The sequence below is a fragment of the Felis catus genome, chromosome A2 (assembly GCF_018350175.1).
Source record: "Felis catus isolate Fca126 chromosome A2, F.catus_Fca126_mat1.0, whole genome shotgun sequence".
NCBI lineage: Eukaryota > Metazoa > Chordata > Mammalia > Carnivora > Felidae > Felis > Felis catus.
In genome coordinates this window covers 149,465,582-149,483,032 of record NC_058369.1, presented here as the reverse complement: position 1 = coordinate 149,483,032, position 17,451 = coordinate 149,465,582, and the positions used below count along the sequence as shown (strand labels likewise).

The 17,451-nt window shown below is 41.1% G+C and overlaps 1 protein-coding gene and 1 pseudogene across 2 annotated transcripts in view; one reads left to right on the top strand and one right to left on the bottom strand.

The window, feature by feature from the left end:
- The window catches only part of EXOC4 (exocyst complex component 4), a 750,068-nt gene that overhangs the window by 288,986 nt on the left and 443,631 nt on the right, over nucleotides 1–17,451 (bottom strand). Inside the window, exon 11 of one of the 2 annotated variants that reach the window (XM_045052771.1) lies at nucleotides 378–402. The exons of the other annotated variant lie outside the window; for it this stretch is intronic. Coding sequence (XP_044908706.1) covers nucleotides 393–402 — 10 coding nt within the window. The 3' untranslated portion in view covers nucleotides 378–392. Of the gene's footprint in view, nucleotides 1–377; nucleotides 403–17,451 lie in introns of those variants that run through there. 2 annotated transcript variants of the gene reach the window in all.
- Nucleotides 9,306–17,451, top strand: part of LOC123381363 — a 42,226-nt pseudogene continuing 34,080 nt past the window's right edge.

The window sequence follows — 17,451 nt, the reverse complement described above, 5'->3', positions numbered from 1 at the left end:
CCTAAACAGTGATGGTACTTGTTACTACTATTTCACATCCATTTTCCCCACTATACTGTAGGCATCGTAAGAGTGTAGACTGCATCCATCCATCTCGACAGCACTAGTGTGTTGGCACAGGGCTGGATGCAGAATAAGTGCTCCACGCGTATTCTGACTGAATGAATCAAAGAATGCACACACACACCAAAAAATGAGCATGTGAAAAAAGCAAACATCTCACAATGATGGGTGCCCATCACCATGGGCAGAATATCACCACTCTGCAAGGTTAGGGGACCTGACCAAACTCACAGAGATGGTGGGCGGCAAAGCCAGCTGTGAACCCAGGACGACTCAGACTCTGGCACCCATGATCCTTCCTCCATTCCTTCTTGATTCCAGAGCTTCCCTTAGATTGCACTGCAGTGAAAGAAATCAACTAAATGCATACAGGTTACAGAGACCTAAGTGAGTCCCCGGAAATAGGACGACTAACTGGAAGAAGAGATTTTAGATGCTGGTCCTAAAGAAAGTAAGTGAGAAAACTCAGCAGCTACCTTAGAGGAGCAATCCCAAACGTAAGAGGGTAGTTTCAGGGGCTCCTGAAAACACGTTAACACGGAAAGTTAGATGTATTTCACACTTGTGTGTTAAGACAATACGCGAAGACTAGCGTGACAAAAAGAGCTATACAGGGGACTGTGGTTTTGATGGACACGAAGACCAAAGACTAATAAGCACTCAAGCCAAGCTGCTGTTCCATATGGGGTTATTTGCTCGCTTACGTCACCCACCCAACTTTTGCTTTCCTGCTTCAATTCAGTCCATGAAAACCAATTATACTTGAATGAAATGGAAACCAAGCAGTTTCTTAGAAGATGTAACACCCTCTTACATGCTGACAAATCAAATTTTGGGGGAGGCAAAGCAGCAAGGAAATTTCAAACTATTTCGGGCAGTGTGTTTTCTCGGGTCTTTCCCTTGCTAACCCTTCCCACCCCGGATATTTGACTAATTGGAACTCTAGATTTCAAGCAGAAGCCTTGAGCTGTAATTTGTTACATCTGCTGCCAAGTGTGACTAGAATCTCAAATGATTTAATTGTAACATTTGGGAATGGTGAACATTAGCGCAATTACAAATAACTACCAGAGAAACGCAAATAAATGTCACTTTGTTGGAAAAGGAGAGAGACAGGATCCAACGTCAAGCAAGCAATTAAAGGTGCTTTTGTGTCCGTGAAATACACTGGCCTTCCAAATATTTGGATGATCTTCAACGAAACAAGAAACTCAAAGGATTCAGTGTACCAGCTCAGGGGAAAAATTTACTTTCTGTGCGATGGTCCTCCTTCATGCTATCACACATGTGTGGGTGCAAAGTACAAATGACTTCTCCAAGTGGTTTGACTTTTGCATGTCAATAATCTTTGCATTTTCCAAAAACTGGTTTTCTGAGGTGTTTCTGTTGAAAAAGTTCAAAATAAGTCTCTAATTCCCTCACACATCAGCTACTCATCTCACACGTCCCATGCTATCTTATTCTAAAACTGGCCTTCCCACACAATGATGCACCATTGGCATTTCTCCTTTCTCTATATATTCATTCCAGAAGAAACCAGTGATCTAACAATGGTGCTCTGAGTCTCCATCCAGGCAAGCACATATAACACCAAAATAGCCTAAAACTTCCTTCGAAACTGGTATTCTATTAGACACACTGGAAAAAGCATCTTAGGCCAATGATTCTTAAACGAATTGGCATCTAAATATGCTTGAAATACAAATTTCCATTAACGTTAATAACAACCGCTCATTATTAAGGGCATACAGAATCCCTAATCTTGGGGACAGTGGGAGGCAGAGCCAGTAAAGAGAAGCCTATGTGTTCTGAATGCCCAGATAATTCTAACACACACTCCCTTCTCTACAGATGACTAGAAAATCACAGCATTAGGCCTGGTGGCTTTCCTTCACTTCAGCTAAATTTCTGGAGATCTCATTTTGGTCTCAGAGGCTTATCTGTTTAGTTTTCATGGCAAGAAAATCCACTGGCAAAGAAAAAGCTAACTTACATTGAGAGAGGCCAAGAAGGGAGGGCAAAAATATGTTCAACAAGTGACTGGGATTTTTCGTTATTTACCGAACCTCAAGGTACTGTAAAAAGGGAACTAATCAATGTGGAAAAAGAATCTATCCTTGATATGATATTAACCTACTAGATTCTGCTCGGTGCTTAAACTAGGGAATTTTAGACATAATATTATCCCTTTGAAGTCTGACCAGATCAAATTGCTTATGACATAGATGGAACAAAACTCAAAACAACGAATTCACATTTTGAGAATTCTTCAGTCTGATTAATACATAAAGCCTCTTAATATAGGCTACCGTCCATCAGGATCCAGAGGCATGGACAAAATTATAAGGCAGGCCATCTGGAGGAAATCTCTCTCCTTTTCATCACCCCTTGGACTTCACTGAAGTCTATCGGCCAAGGCAGGGATTCCCAGAACGAAGAGCATGACACTAGGCTCTTCTGATTTTGATGTCCAAGTAATGAAGATCCCCCAAATTGCTACCACAATGAATCATCTTTACTGACGTAAGATGGAAGTATGTCATACCTATGACAACAGCTATCATACCTAAAGCCAACTGTCCTAGCTGCTGTCATGTTGTCCTTAAGCTGTCTAGCAAAAACACTGAAGTTTAGTACCCTTGTGCGGAAAATCACTAAAATAGCAAGCCCGAGAAGGGCTTGCTTGCAAAGTTGGCCTTTGGCTAGTACTTGGAAAGTGTTCTCACCTTTCTCTAAACGATAAGGTTTGCTGCGCCTACATTGTTTGTACAAACAATGTGGTTTATGCGAAACACTTGGCTTTCCTTCTCGGATTCTGAAAATTCGGTATATATGCTAGGCAGAGGGTGTCTAGGTGCCCAACTGACCAGTCCCTGACTGAATCTCTCATACACATTGTTGCATTTTTGTTGCTGCGAGAAGGGTGTGCTCTGTGTGATCCCCCTCAGGGGAGGGAGAAAGCATAAGAAAGCCAGTGCATGAATTCCTATAGACCTCACTTGTGCTCCCCACCCCCCCTTATCAGCCACTGTAATAAATCTTAGCATGGGTACAACTACATGCTGAGTCTTTCTAGTGAATCTCCGAACATGGGAGTGACCTTGGGGACCCTCTAATGAAACTATGAAATAACTTCCCAATCTGGGGTTTTCCAACTGGGACTTCCCAATCACATGGTGTCTCTCATCACAAGGGCTCGCTCATTGGTAGGCTTCACATTCTCTCTTGAAGCCTGTCCTAGTTTATACATAAAGTGTATTAACAAAAAAAGAGTCATTATAGACCTCTAGGATCAATCTGAGGTCTTCCTTCAAAAATATACAATTTTATTTTTATTTTTTTGAGAGAGAAAGAGCACAGGAGGGGGAGAGAGGGAGGGGGCAGCGAGAGAGAGAGAGAGAGAGAGAGAGAGAGACAGAGAGAGAGAGAGACAGAGAGAGAGAATCTTAAGTAGGCTCCACATGGAGCCTGATGCAGGGTTCAATCCCATTACCCTGGGATCGTGACCTGAGCCAAAATCAAGAGTTGGACACTCAAACGACTAAGCCACCCAGGTGTCCCAAAACTCTAATTAAAAAATTTTTCTTTAATGTTTATTTTTGAAGGAGAGAGAGACAGAATGCAAGCAGGGGAGGTGCAGGGATAGAGGGAGACACAGAATCTGAAGCAGGTTCTAGGCTTCAAGCTGTCAGTACAGAGTCTGACACAGAGCTTGAAGTCACGAACTGTGATATCATGACCCGAGCCAAAGTCAGATACCTAACTGACTGAGCTACCCAGGCACCCCAAAACTACAATTTTAAACAAGTGACTTTCTGAAGAAAACCAATTCAGGTTGACTGACTAATCCAAAGTATTGATTTTGGTAGTAGACACCTAAGGACAGGTAGAAAGATGTTAGTTCAGTAAGTGATGAGTAAAAAGTATTTTGTCTACTGTCCTTTTAATATTTTTTATAAATAATCTCTACACCCAATGGTGAGGCTTGAACTCATGACCCCAGGATCAAGAGTTGCATGCTCTACTGACTGAGCCAGCCAGGCTCCCTCTAGTAAAACATATTTTGGAGTGACACAGGCTTTGCAGTGCCTCTGCTCATATGACAAGGGCAGTTCCTAGATCTGCAAATAATGCGGTTGCCCTAGCACAAAAAGAAGGCTTAAGAGAAATAGCCATAGGAAGGGAAAATCTACTGGTCTCCTAGCCTCTGAAGTTTCCTCTTTTTCAGCATGAGATCAGGGAGCAAAAAGTTAACGGGCTATTCTAAATCTAAAAGACTAAAATTTCAATCAGGATGTAGACGCTGCAGTTATGTGGTGATGTCTTGTAGGCTAGAAAATAATAAATATTCTCTCTCGTTGCTGGGTTTTCTTGCTGAATCATACAGATTTTGGACCTTGCCTCAGAATAGGAACAGTTATGTTGAGTTGTCGGTAAGGAGCCGTTGAGAGGCTAACTTAGGCTGCATAGTTGGTTTGATCCTGTGAGGGGCAAAATAGCTCAAACCACCATTATTTTTGAGAAGAACAATTCAATACATAAAGGTCCTGAAAGATATATCGTTACCATTTTACCGAGAGACATTTCAGTGTATGTGAATTTCAAAACCAATTCACAAATTATTAAATATCTTACATATCTTGCCTTTTATCTTCAAAATACATAATGTTTTACACTGACAATCAGAATAGCCTAGGGGAAATTCTTCAAAGTAAAGTTGGATTTAAATGATATTTGAAAGAAATATGGAAGGAGGGCTTAAGGAAAACATGAAGAATTGGCCACTGAAATTTTGCAGTTGAAACATAATGCTTTTGAACTAACTTACTTTCCTTCCTTCCTTCCTTCCTTCCTTCCTTCCTTCCTTCCTTCCTTCCTTCCTTCCTTCTTTCCTTCTTTCTTTCTTTCAGATAGTGTGTGCATGCGAGCAGCAGACAGGGGTAGGGGCAGAGGTAGAGACAGAATCTTAAGCAAGCTCCACCAACGAGAGTTCAATCCCACCACCCTGGGATCACGACCTGAGCTGAAATCAAGAGTCGGACGCTCAACTGAGTGAGCCACCCAGGTGCCCCGACATCAACTTTTTTATATCACTCTGTTATGCATGGTGGTCTTCAGGGATGGGAGAAAGAAAAGCATCCAGGTACGGTGAACCAAGTCAGTAGAGAACCACCATCTAGAAATGAAGAGGCTCTCTTTGCCACTTTTTACTCTTCTCAGATGATCCCCAATCCACGTCCTGGCTTAGGATAAAGGTCAGCAGAATGTTACTTACCATTTATTCTTTGTGCTAAGTCTACAGCTGTCTGTATTCTAGACTACGTTACCTTCTATAGTAATTGCACCTCAGCGTGTTCATTGCAATGCATTCCAATATTATATAAAAGTAAAAAATGAGAGGTCTTAACATAAAGCAGTAATAACATTTCAGAAATGGGATCATTAGCAAGTTGGAGTTAACCTGACTTAAGGACTCGAAGAAGTCTCGGACCTTCAGAGAGACAAAATGCTACTGCACGATTCACTAAATGCATCTAATTTATGTCACTTCTACCACAGATGTAGAGATGTAGATGGTTTTCTAAATGCTGCTTGAAACGACCTATCTTCTGTCTTGACATCCCTGAGTCGTAACATGCCCCCGGTGTGATTGCACTAGGGTCACGTCCTTCTCCCTGGAACTTGTTTTCTTCTCTCCTTCTCTTCAGATCCTTCGTTTGGGGCTCTCTCCAAAATGCTTCAGTGAGCCCCTCTTTAGAAAAGAGGAAATTCCGCGCTGACTTCTACGAACCCATGGTAGACAGGTTGCTGTCAGTCTGGCTGTTGAATGAGGAATCATGGGAAAGGTGGGTCGCATCTCCGCAACTTTGAAATTTTTGGGCAACAGGTAACGAGGTTTCCGCATTCTCTCCGAATTCTCTCTGTATGCAGCTGTGTGTTGTTATAGTCCTATCTGGCTGAGGTTGCTTTTTCGAAAATGAGCACTGAATTATGGAGCTACCAGAAAATCTTAGGAACGTCAACACTGAATGCAAGGCCTGCTTTTACCGGAAAGCAAACCCCCTGGCACAGAACCAAGTACCTCCCTCGCCTCACGTGCATTTAACTCAGCCTTGGGCAGAGAGGCGCCACAGCTCAGCGGGTCAGAAACACACGAGGGAGTGACGCGGGCAGTGAGAGGGGCAATGCTGGGTAAACCGCTGAAGGAATCTACGCCTCAATTAGCCAGGCAATAATATTTTGAATTTAAAAACTGGACTATTTCTTCGTTTACGGTAAAGCTTTACGGTTATACAGAACTACCAAAATAACTGAAGCTCTCTCCGTAACTTGGAACTGGCAATTATTCTAACTAAAAAAGAAGAGCTTTGATATGGCTACGACAAAATCGTGGAAAATCAACCCACTTAGGATTTTCCTAGATGGGTTAAAAAGCTTAAATAAATAAATAAATAAATAAATAAATAAATAAAGGCAGGCCGTGAACTGGAACAGCCTTCAAATAAATCAAGTTCACGTGTAATGTGAGAAACATTTTGTTAGTATTTGCTACCTTATCATGAATTGTAGAGCAACCGCATGCCTCTCGGAAGGCTGAGATATGCTTTTAAAACCGCTTTTCCCGCCCTATTATAACAGAAATTTTCTATTAGCATAATTGGAACACATGGAACAGTAAGAAATAAATACATTCATTCCACAAATATTTACTGAAGGGATACCCTCTGGCAAACACTAGACACAAAACACACAATGGTGAAAAAGACCACCGTGAGTTCTTTCTCATATAACTTCCGTTTTAGAGGGAGAGACCATCAAAAATCAAGTAAACAGATCAAGAAAACAATGTGTTCTGTGATAAGCACCTCAAAATTTACCACCCACCCCCCAAAAACCCCTCAAAAAACAACAGATAAAGATTAACAGGAGGCAATGGTTCTAAAACAAACCCCTGAGAATATTCTGGCCCATATTATTAAAGTCCTTTTATAGATGTTGAAATGCTTGTTTTTATAGTTGTAATCCTATGCCACTTTATTTACAGTTATCTTTCCTTTAAAGTTCTCTCATGAACATTTTCTATATTGTAATACATGCCTAATGAGTAAGTTTCAACAAAATTCTCTTAATGTTTATTTATTTTTGAAGGAGAGAGAGAAAGAGTGTGAGCAGGGGAGGGGCAGAAAGAGAGGGAGACACAGAATCTGAAGCAGGCTCTGGGCTCCCAGCCATCAGCACAGAGCCCGATGCGGGGCTTGAACCCACAGACCGTGAGATCATGACCTCAGTCAGAGTCAGACGCTCAATGGACTGAGCCACCCAGGCACCCCATGAGTACAAGTTTAATAACAGTTTTCTATTATTTTTAAAACACGGGGTAGAAGATACTTTCTCTGTCAGCTCATTCAATCTTCATAACAAATCTGTAGGATAGGTACTTCTATTATTCTCATTTCATAGATTAAAAAAATAAAAACTAGAAAGTTTAAGTAATTTATTGAAGAGATATAGTTAATTTGGAGCATGGCTAAGATTCAAACCAGGTGGATGCAATCGCATCGAAGCTCTTGTCACAAAAGGAAACTAAACTGCCTTAATGGTTGCATAATATTCCATCACTCTTATTTGGTACTTGGTACACAAACTTCTTATAGGATAAAAAATGAAAACCACAAAGACAAAACATATGGAGGACAATTGAAGCAACAAACACATTTTTTTTAAAAAAGCAGAGAAGCAGAAAAAAGCTTCCTTTGCAATTTCTAAATAAAATGGGTCTAGGGAGAAGCAGAAAAATGAGCTTTCAGAAATTATCCCCTTGGCAAATTTCTAAACATATCTAATCCAGAAGTGATTATGTATTTAGAATAACTTTTTTTTAAGTAAAGGAACAAACGCTTATTATGTACTATTTTCTCCATGAAAGCGTCAGCTAGAACCTTCCAAGCACTTGGGATCATGGACAATAAGCAGCCAAGAATGCAGCCACCAGATGTGTGTGGGCTTAGCTGCATTTGCAACGCCTTGGCCTCAGCTAATCTAAGAGGTACACGGAATCTTTTGGGGGCCCTGACACAGTCTCACAAAGATGCCAGACCCACATCACCAAGCAGGAAGTTGTACACAGAGAAGGCGTTCCCACATGAGGCAAGCCACATGAGTGGTGGAATAACAGAAGACCGTTTGTAATAGTAAAAATAAATAACCGCTCTCACCGAAGCTCTAGTTGTAACTTAAGGAGGCATCTGTGCTCAGTGCCTTTGGGGGTATGTGTTTCATTCGATACTCCCCCACCCCACACCCCAGCGACACTATCATTACTTAGATTTGGAGTTCACGGAGTAAAAACCATGCTTCAAACGCTTCATCTTCCCCTAGACAGTCTTTTTATCAAGCCCCAAGTAAAAACTGAGATGTAATAAAAGAGTTCAGAGCTTGTGCTTTGAAACTGGACTGTCCTGGATTCAAATCTTGGCCCCGTCAGTCACTTCTGATTTACAAACCTGGACGGGAGGCACAGAGTTGATGATTTCTTGTATCTGGGTAATCCTCTAGGATGCTTTCGACGTAGAAGATGTTCGATAAATAGCTTCATGGTATATTCTTGCACACCTACATTTTCTGTGTATATTTAACAAGATCTAATTTTCTTCTACATTTTTTTTTTTTTTTTGCCTCTAGGAAATATGTACCTGGCAGATGTTTAACAGCTATATATCAGCAGTGAATGAAATGATGTTGGTACATAATCTGCTTGTAAAGTTTATAAAGTGCTTTGGGCTGACAGAAACAGTGCAAATGAAGACTGTAAATGGACATAAAACATAAAATAGCTCTCTCACGTTCCTCCCTAGATTTATCTCTCCCAAACCAGGGATTCCTCTGTTGTTGTTTTCTCCCCCCTTCCCCTAAGAGGCAGACACAGCAACCTCATTTGCAGCAGGGCAGAAACAGGGTGGCTCTGATGTATTCAGGACTTCCAGCACCGGGGGGCACAAAAACGTCAAAGGAGCGCGAAACCAAACAGCAGGCCAATCCACTTATGGAGGCCCAATAAATAGACAGTAATCCCTGCCAATTACGGCCACAAAGAACAACGTCCAAGGTATGGCCCACACTGGCAGCCACGCGATTTAGAGTTACTTCACGGTGTTTTAAAGGATGACATCCGATTTCCACAAAGATCCTGTTTCTGGGAGAAAATTCATTCACTGTCCTCCTCTGGAGCTTTGATACATGACATGTCGCAGCGCTTTGAGTGGGCTTCTGCCAGGGGCGCAAAAACCGATGACACGAAAACAGGTACCAACAATGGCACAGCTGCTAATGGGTAGGCTGAAATCAATGCCTATTCTTCCCGTGCCATGGTGAGAAGCCCCTCTGACTGCTCTAAAACAAATACGGCTTAATTTCATTTCCTGCCTGGCTTTGTGTAATTTTGACATGTCCTCAGTCAAACACGACCCAGTCCTTCAATCAGGCCCCATTTTTCTGGAGATGGGAAAACAAGAGGCAGCTAAAGTAATTATTGAAAACTCATAAGCAGCAGCTTCAGTCTAATTACCTTGACTTTCCTTTTTAATTTTTCCATCGATTGTCTCCTGTTAATATACAAGTATTGACCGAGTTGCTGGAGCCTGGCGCTGCTATGATAAGAACAGATGCCGTCGGGAAGCGAGATGCAATTAGGAGGCCCGATACCGTGCTCCTCCTTTTCAGAAGCGCACACGTAGGGCACAGACTTTGGTTGGAGACCCTCTTAAGAGTCACCAGCAGCATCACACGGCAAGCATCTTTGCTCGACGCCTTTGCTGTCTGCTGTGCCTCTGCCACCAGGGGGCAGCGGGGAAAAAGGAAAACAGCCCCTTCTCCCTTTGTTCCTCTTTTGATGTTAAAATGGTGTGTTTCCCCTCTTTTCGGCACATATTCTGCTAGAACTCCCAGGTCAGCAACTCCAGGGGGGACGAGCAACCCAGGAATGAAGGCGACATCCTTTCGAGCTACACGTGTTGCCTTTTAAATGCTGTTGTGTTTAAAGTCTCAACTTGAAAATAACGAAGCAATGCTGGATGAGCGGTCCTGAATGTTAATGTATCCTTCACAAACACTTGGAACAGTTCCTGATTCCTTTGTCAGGGAGAAATGTGAAGCGTTTTTGCGGTAAAATATAAACCCCGTTTTAAAAACAATTAGTTCTTAAAGGACTTGCAACTTTTCGATTTCTCATATACCTACGTGTTCTAGAACAGTAGTGATATGTGGTAGGTTGAGAGTCTTAAACTGCTATCAAGGTGTACTCACTACAAGCAGACACAATTTAGTAATGTTCTGTGGAACTCAGTTTTCTAGGAGCCAAAAAAAACCTCGGCAAGCCTGGATGTCATGCTGCGTTCTTCTATCTTATCTTTTGAAGCAACTCTAAGAGAAAATCAAGCAGGAGCAGTTACCGGTGCTAAAAAGCAATCACAACTATCTGAAAGGAGGAATTCCCAAAGAATAAACCCTGGCTGCAAATTCTATTGCATATTCCAGAAATAAAGGAGCATTCTTAAAGGCTGACAATAGCCATAAACACCAAGTTGGTGGGGCGAAACCCAAGAAGCATTGAGGAGAGCGATAGGAGAAGGAAGCCAATGGATACGAAGGGGAAAAATGAAGGCAAGAAATCATTAAAGAAGAGTTAAAGAATGGTTGGTACACAGAAGAAATGGTGCACCAAGCAGCAGAAGCAGAAGTAGCAGAGGCAGTTTAGGACCCATCAAGTGTATTATGATGACAACAAAGGCACATCAACCATAAAGTGACAAGTCTACAGACTTTGGGGTAGTTAAGTGAAAGGGCAAATGGATTTCTGTTAAAAAACGTCATCAGTTCCTGAGGGCATCACCGTATCGGCTAGTTAAAGACATAAATACATCATCAATCCGGAACAGCAAATGACACAAAATTCATTGGAAGGTACTGAGAAACAAAGTCATACTATAATCGATACAATAGGACAGAACCGTAAAAGTACATAATCTGTGTTTAAAAAGACAAGGCTGGGAGAGGACTATAGGAGTACACTCAGTGGAATTTCATTTCACATAGTTATGTGAGGGTAGCAAGGGTGACTGCTTATTAATATGCTTATAGTATCTTTCTGCTTGCCAAAGTTAATTCACTGAATCAAATCACATTATAATACGAAATATTATTATATAAATGATCTCATAAATTGATGAAACTTTTCAAAGGAACTTCCCCTAATATCCTCATTTATTTACTCTCAGTTTCACTACGTTAGAATCCCTACCTTCAAATACTTCGAGCCATTATATAGGAGTTTCAGTTCTCTGGTAACATTAAGGATGCAATTATATAAAATGGCTATACCTGGAATCTTGTCATGCTATTATGAAAATGCTGGGAAAAACTCTGACTTGTAGAATAATAGGATAAAGAAGTGGGCGATGGGCTAGATGGGTGATGGGTATTAAAAAGGCACTTGTTGTGATGAGCACTGGGTGTTGTACGTAAGTGATGAATCACTGAATTCTACTCCTGAACCCAATAACTCAATGTTAAGTAACCAAAATTTAAAAACGTACAATAAAAAGTAAGTTGATAAAGGAGACATACAGAAGGTAATTTGTTATTATGGTAGTAGCTTTGTAATGCATACACTTGACTAAGCTAAACTACGTTTCCTTGAATTCTCTTCCCTGTGTGTTTCCAGTTAGGGTGGGCTACAAAAGACGTTCTTGCTTGAGATTTGAAGGATGGGAATGACCCAGTACTGACTGTGCTCTACAGACTCAAGAGGTTGGGGTCTTACTGTTGTTGCTGGTTCCTTGTTACTGTCCTTGGTCTTGAGCTGTTCCACCTTCCTCTGGCCCTCCTGCAGCCTCCTGGACAGCCTATGCCAGGTATGTGTTTAGCTCAGTGATGTGGAGGCCAACTCCTCCTATAGGCCACTCATATCATCGGGGATGGAGAGAGTGAGAAGTGACACTAATTCCAGCCCATTCTCATGGGTTCTAGCTTGTCCTGGCTCTCCCTCGCTGGCTGTCTCTCCCTCCTCCTCCCTGTATGCCCCTCAGTCTTCAAGTTTTAGCGTGGGCTGTGTTTAACCAGAGCCCATGATTGCGTAAGGCCAAGTCCTCACAACAAATTTTTCCTTATATGTGTTTTTATATGATACACCCACAAACCTACCTGTGTTTCTGCTTTTCTAATTGAACACCAGGTTTAATGCCATAATTAATTTGTTGGAATATCATTCCATGGCCTACTGCCCATAAAAATCTTTATTTTGAAGAGAAATGACTAAAAGTAAGCTTTAAGGTCCTATAATCAAGTAATTGACGGATGTGTGAATCATCAAGAAATGGACAGATAAGGCTTACAAAGTCAAGAAAGATTCCTACACATTTAAGAGAGGTTCAAAGCTAAGTTTTAGTATAAAAGCTAACCCTCAATTATCCGCTAAATTTGGCTTCCAGACTTATTCTCCAGTCAGTCTAGAAAACTCTGCCACTGATATATTTGAAATTTTGACTTTTCAAAATATACGCACTAGAGAAAATTATAAAATGAAGATAACAAAGAGTATGTTAAATATATAGATCTCTATATAAGGGGAGGGTAATGGCTGCATCTACTGGGCAAAAGGGTTACTAATAGGAGTCTTCCAAAGAATATTAATTATTATTATGGCAAATATTCATATATAGGATTCTGCAATGGAAGTCACTGAAAGTCTATGAGTTTTAGACGCAACACTTTACCACCACCACATATAGGGAAGACTGTGATTACATAACCTTGTACGAATGAGGAAACTAAGAGATAAATAACTTTCCCAGTATCACCCAACAGGAAAGTGGCAGAACAAGGCATTTCACCAACTCTGAGATTCCTACTCTAATGCTACAACTTTGAAAACTTATACAAAATGTTTCGAAACAGAAATACTCCTTACAAAATTCAATTACTCACCATACAATGCCTCTCTGTCTTATCTTAGTTCCTCCTCTCAGGGTCCCTAACTAAACCTAACCTAATCATCTAGGTGTAACTGGTTTTCACCGATCACAGTGTAAGCTTCCTGAGGTCAGGCATAACTTTTTCATGACAACTTCCAGACACTTCCTAGTAATATGCATTTAGTCATGGTTTTTGTGAATCAGTGGTTTGTGGTCCTTAAGTGGCATCCGGTGTAAAGCCTCTTAATGGCATAGACCATATCTTCTGCTTCCTAGCATCGTCTCAACTGTACACAATGCTTTGCAAAAAGCAGGTACTCAGTAAAGCCCTATTAATTTTAATAGTCAACTGGCTCCTTAATCTGGCAACACATAGCTGAAAATAGATACAAACCCCAAATTTTTCACTTAAAGAATTTACAGAAAGGATATGCAGACCCATTCACCAAATGGCTTAACTATACCACAAAGGGGGGGGGGGTCTATCCTGAAGCTTAAAGGTCATTTCAGAACAATTCCAAGAAAATATTATAAACAATGGGTAGATGAACAGAACTTGCTGTGATTCAAGGAAGCAATGCAGGTTAAAAATAATAAAGATTTCAAAAGAATTGTGATAAAAGTATACATTCATTGTGAAAAAGAGAAGGTAGACTGATGTCATGAAGTTCAACGTTGTCCTTTCACAACATGTCTTTTGTTGCCCTCTTAGAAAAGCATAGGCCTACACTATGGTGGGTATTCTTAAAAGGCAGTGGAGGGAGGAATATGAGGTTTCAGGCCACCACGTTTAATTTGCGTTTCTATTACACTTTATAGTTTAGATTGCAATTTTGGATCTCAGTTCAAAGTTTTTTTTTTCAGTCTCCAGTTGGGCCAGTTAGTTTCATTCTCTGCCAGAGCTATGAACTTTCAAAATAAGCTATCTATTTTATTAAAAGTTCTACACATACAGGGGCGCCTGGGGGGTTCAGTCAGTTAAGCATCTGATTCTTGATTTCAGCTCAGGTCATGATCTCACTGTTGGTGAGCTCGAGCCCCGCATGGGGCTCCGTGCTGTCAGTGTGGTGCCAGCTTGGGATTCTTTCTCTCTGCTCCTTCCCTGCACACATGCAGTCTCTCTCTCAACTTAAAAAAAAAAAAAGTTCTCCATATATAAAGGAAAATCAGAGCATCTTCATGTCAGTTAGTTGGGGTAGAATTAACAGGAGTGGAAGTAACAGCACAACTTGGACTTGGAAGGGAGCTTAGACATGCTGGCTGCTATAGCAGCCCATCTGCAGCATCCCTGGACATGTCAGTAACATCATCCTCAAACCGGAAGAAGCTAATAGTGGAGACAAGTTCTAATAATTTCTACTTGCAAAAAGGTTTTATAGCGAATCACTGTGATGTACACCTGAAACTATTAAGATAATATGTCAATTATACTTCAAAAAACAAAAAAAGATAACTTCCTAATTAAAAAAAAAAAAGCATTTAAGTCCTGTTCTTTGAAAATAATGTTCTTAAGACACCAAAAATACGTTTCCAAAATTATCTATGCAAACAGGTCATGGTAACTGGAACAGCTCGGCTTTTGCACGCATGCAGCGTCCATTAGTTAATCTCTAAAGAAGGCTCTGGGGCAGGAAGTTCCAACAGCAAGAAGGTATCAGTTTGTCATTGCATTATCCACACCTTCAAGTATAAAACTCATTCTGCTAAAAGAATTCTTCTTGTCTTTTAAAATGTTGCACTAAGCACGGTAGTGCTTCCCAGCAATGCTAACCACAAAGGTAATGATGCTGTACATTTAATTTTTCCAGCCTCCGTGTGTCTGCCAGCATTATAAATGAGTCATTAACAGTCTCAAATAGATTGACATTGTTTGCTACTGCTGAGAAATCTCATTTCTTTCAAGACAGCAGGAGACAATTTGGGCTTAATAATTGAGGGGCACCAGAAAGCATGCAAAGTTAAAAGAATCTAAAAGCATATTGGTCCAACTTTCTAGGCTATTTATTTTGGCACTGAACTCAAAAGCTAAATGGTATATTTCATGAAAAGGTCCAGGCGGGGAAGACAGACTCTAGCCCACAGGAAACATGGGAGTTGTCTCTAATGAGAAAGTGAAAGCCTCATCTTTACCTCATATAACTGAGGCATGCTAAAGAGCAATTTGCTAGACAAGTCCCAGGATGTCCCAGGCCTCACAGTCAGCCACCAGCGGTCCTCTAATGTACAAACACACTCTTGTTAAATGATATCCAGGCAACTAGAAACCTTAAGCTGCTTAATTCCACATCGACTTTGGAAGTCAAGTAACAAGAGAAAGATCCACACAGCCTAGAACTTCTGTGGCAAAAACCTACCTTCCTAAGGGATTCAGAGAAAAAATAAATAAATAAGAAGCTTCCTAAGGTAGAACATTTAGATAAGAAAAGGAATGCCAGGAAGAAAAGTTTAGGGGGGCGGGAACAGCTAAGAGCCCAGTTTAGCTGAAGCACAGATTCTTATGGAAGGGTGATGGTGATGGATTTTAAGACGCTGGCAGAGACCTGTTATCAAGTGCCTAGACTTGCATAATTGTATTCAATTATAGTCTGTAAGGAGCCATAGAAGGTTTTAAGGGGTAGTGAAAATAATGGAAATGTGACTCTAACGTGCATAGGACATAGTAAAGACCAGCAAGTGAGCCACTGCAATTGTTCATATGCAGCCAGGACAAGATTAATGACTGTGAAAATATTAGAATAGCAACCTGAGGAGTGATTCCTAAAATGGAATCTATAGGATTTAAATAATAACTGGTAGTGATAAAAAGGAAGATAAGATTGAAGACAAATATGGTGCTTGTGGCACAGGTGGCTGAAAAAACAGCAGCGAGAAAGAATAAAGAAAAAACAAAAAACAAACCTTAGAGCAAGATAGTAAGTTCTTCTTTGGACCTCAGTACCAATGGTACACAGAGGTGAAGATGTCCGGAAGGAGTCTGTCATGAGGAATCTGGGTTTTGGTACAGAGGATGGGATGATGTTACATAAATACAAAGGTAAAAGCAAGGAAAGATCACTGATGTAAATTGTATCGACTAGAAGACCTTCCTAAGTTAATAATTTGGGCAGAAGCAGTATTTTAGGAATAGGAAGGAGGAAGAGGAGGCAAGAGGATAGAGAGAATAAGCAGTCAAAAAGGTATGAGACAAACACGGCGCAAAGGCTCCAACCAAGAGTTTATGAGCTTCAGGAAAAGGTTTTCACCTATTTTGAAAGAACCAAAAAGACAAGGAGGACACCTACTGGGTAGAAAACCTATTGGATTTAACCATCAGAAGGTTATTACAATCATCATTAGGACTAGTGGTTCTAAACCCTGGTAACACGTGGGAATCTTCCGGGAAGATTTTTTTAAATTTTCAATGGAGATACTTACCACTGACCAATTAAATCAGAATTTGTCCAGGTGGTGCCCAGGCATATGTAATTTTTAAAAGCTGCCCAGATGATTCAGCCACCGCCAGGGTTGAAAACCACTCTTCCAGACAGAAAGGTGGAAGCCACAATATCAACAAAGAAGAAGAGGAAGAGGGAGAAAGATTAGAGCTAACGAGTAGTGGAGAAAAGGAGCACAGTCTACTCTTGGGATAAACTTTGGATAAAAGAGAGGGCAGTATCTTGAGAAGATCTCCGGTCAGTCTTAGGATAGAAAGAGATGAGGAGATGTAGAGAAAGTAACTTCTGGGAATGAAGCGAGGGTTGGAGGGTAGATAGGGGACAATGGAACAACATTCTGGAAAATTTGGGAGAGGATACAATCAAAGCACAAATGAGGAGCTGAGCTTGATATATGGTCGAGGGGGATTTACTCTTCAGGGAAAGGAATACGGGAAGGGAAGGGAAATTTTTGAGGTAGAGTGTTAGCGGGGGCATGCTGCCGGAATCCCTCTTTAGATGATGTCAACAGGCAGATAAATACGGGAAGACTTGGGGCTTCAGGAAGTGGAGAAGGACTACAACGTCTCAAAAGGTGAAGAACCAAAGATCCCCTTGAACTAGGGTAGGTAAACCATCTTCTCATGTAACTAATCAGATTTCTTAGGAAAACAGACCAGGAAGAGAACTAGAGTAGTGAAGAGGCCTCAAGATAAACTTGTGAGTCATCTGGTAGAGGTGGTTTTTATTACATTTTTTTGTTTATTGATTTCTTTTGAGAGACAGTGCACACAAGCACAAGTGGGGAAGGGGCAGAGAGAAGGAGAGACGGAATCATAAGCCGGCTCCGTGTCATCAGTGCAGAGCCCAACGCGGGGCTTGAACTCAAGAACTGTGAGATCAAGGCCTGAAGCGAGAAGCATAACCAATTGTGCCACCCAGGCGCCCCCATCTGGTAGAGGTTTAATAAGCAATGTGGCTCAAGATGAGAAGTCAGGTAACGAGGA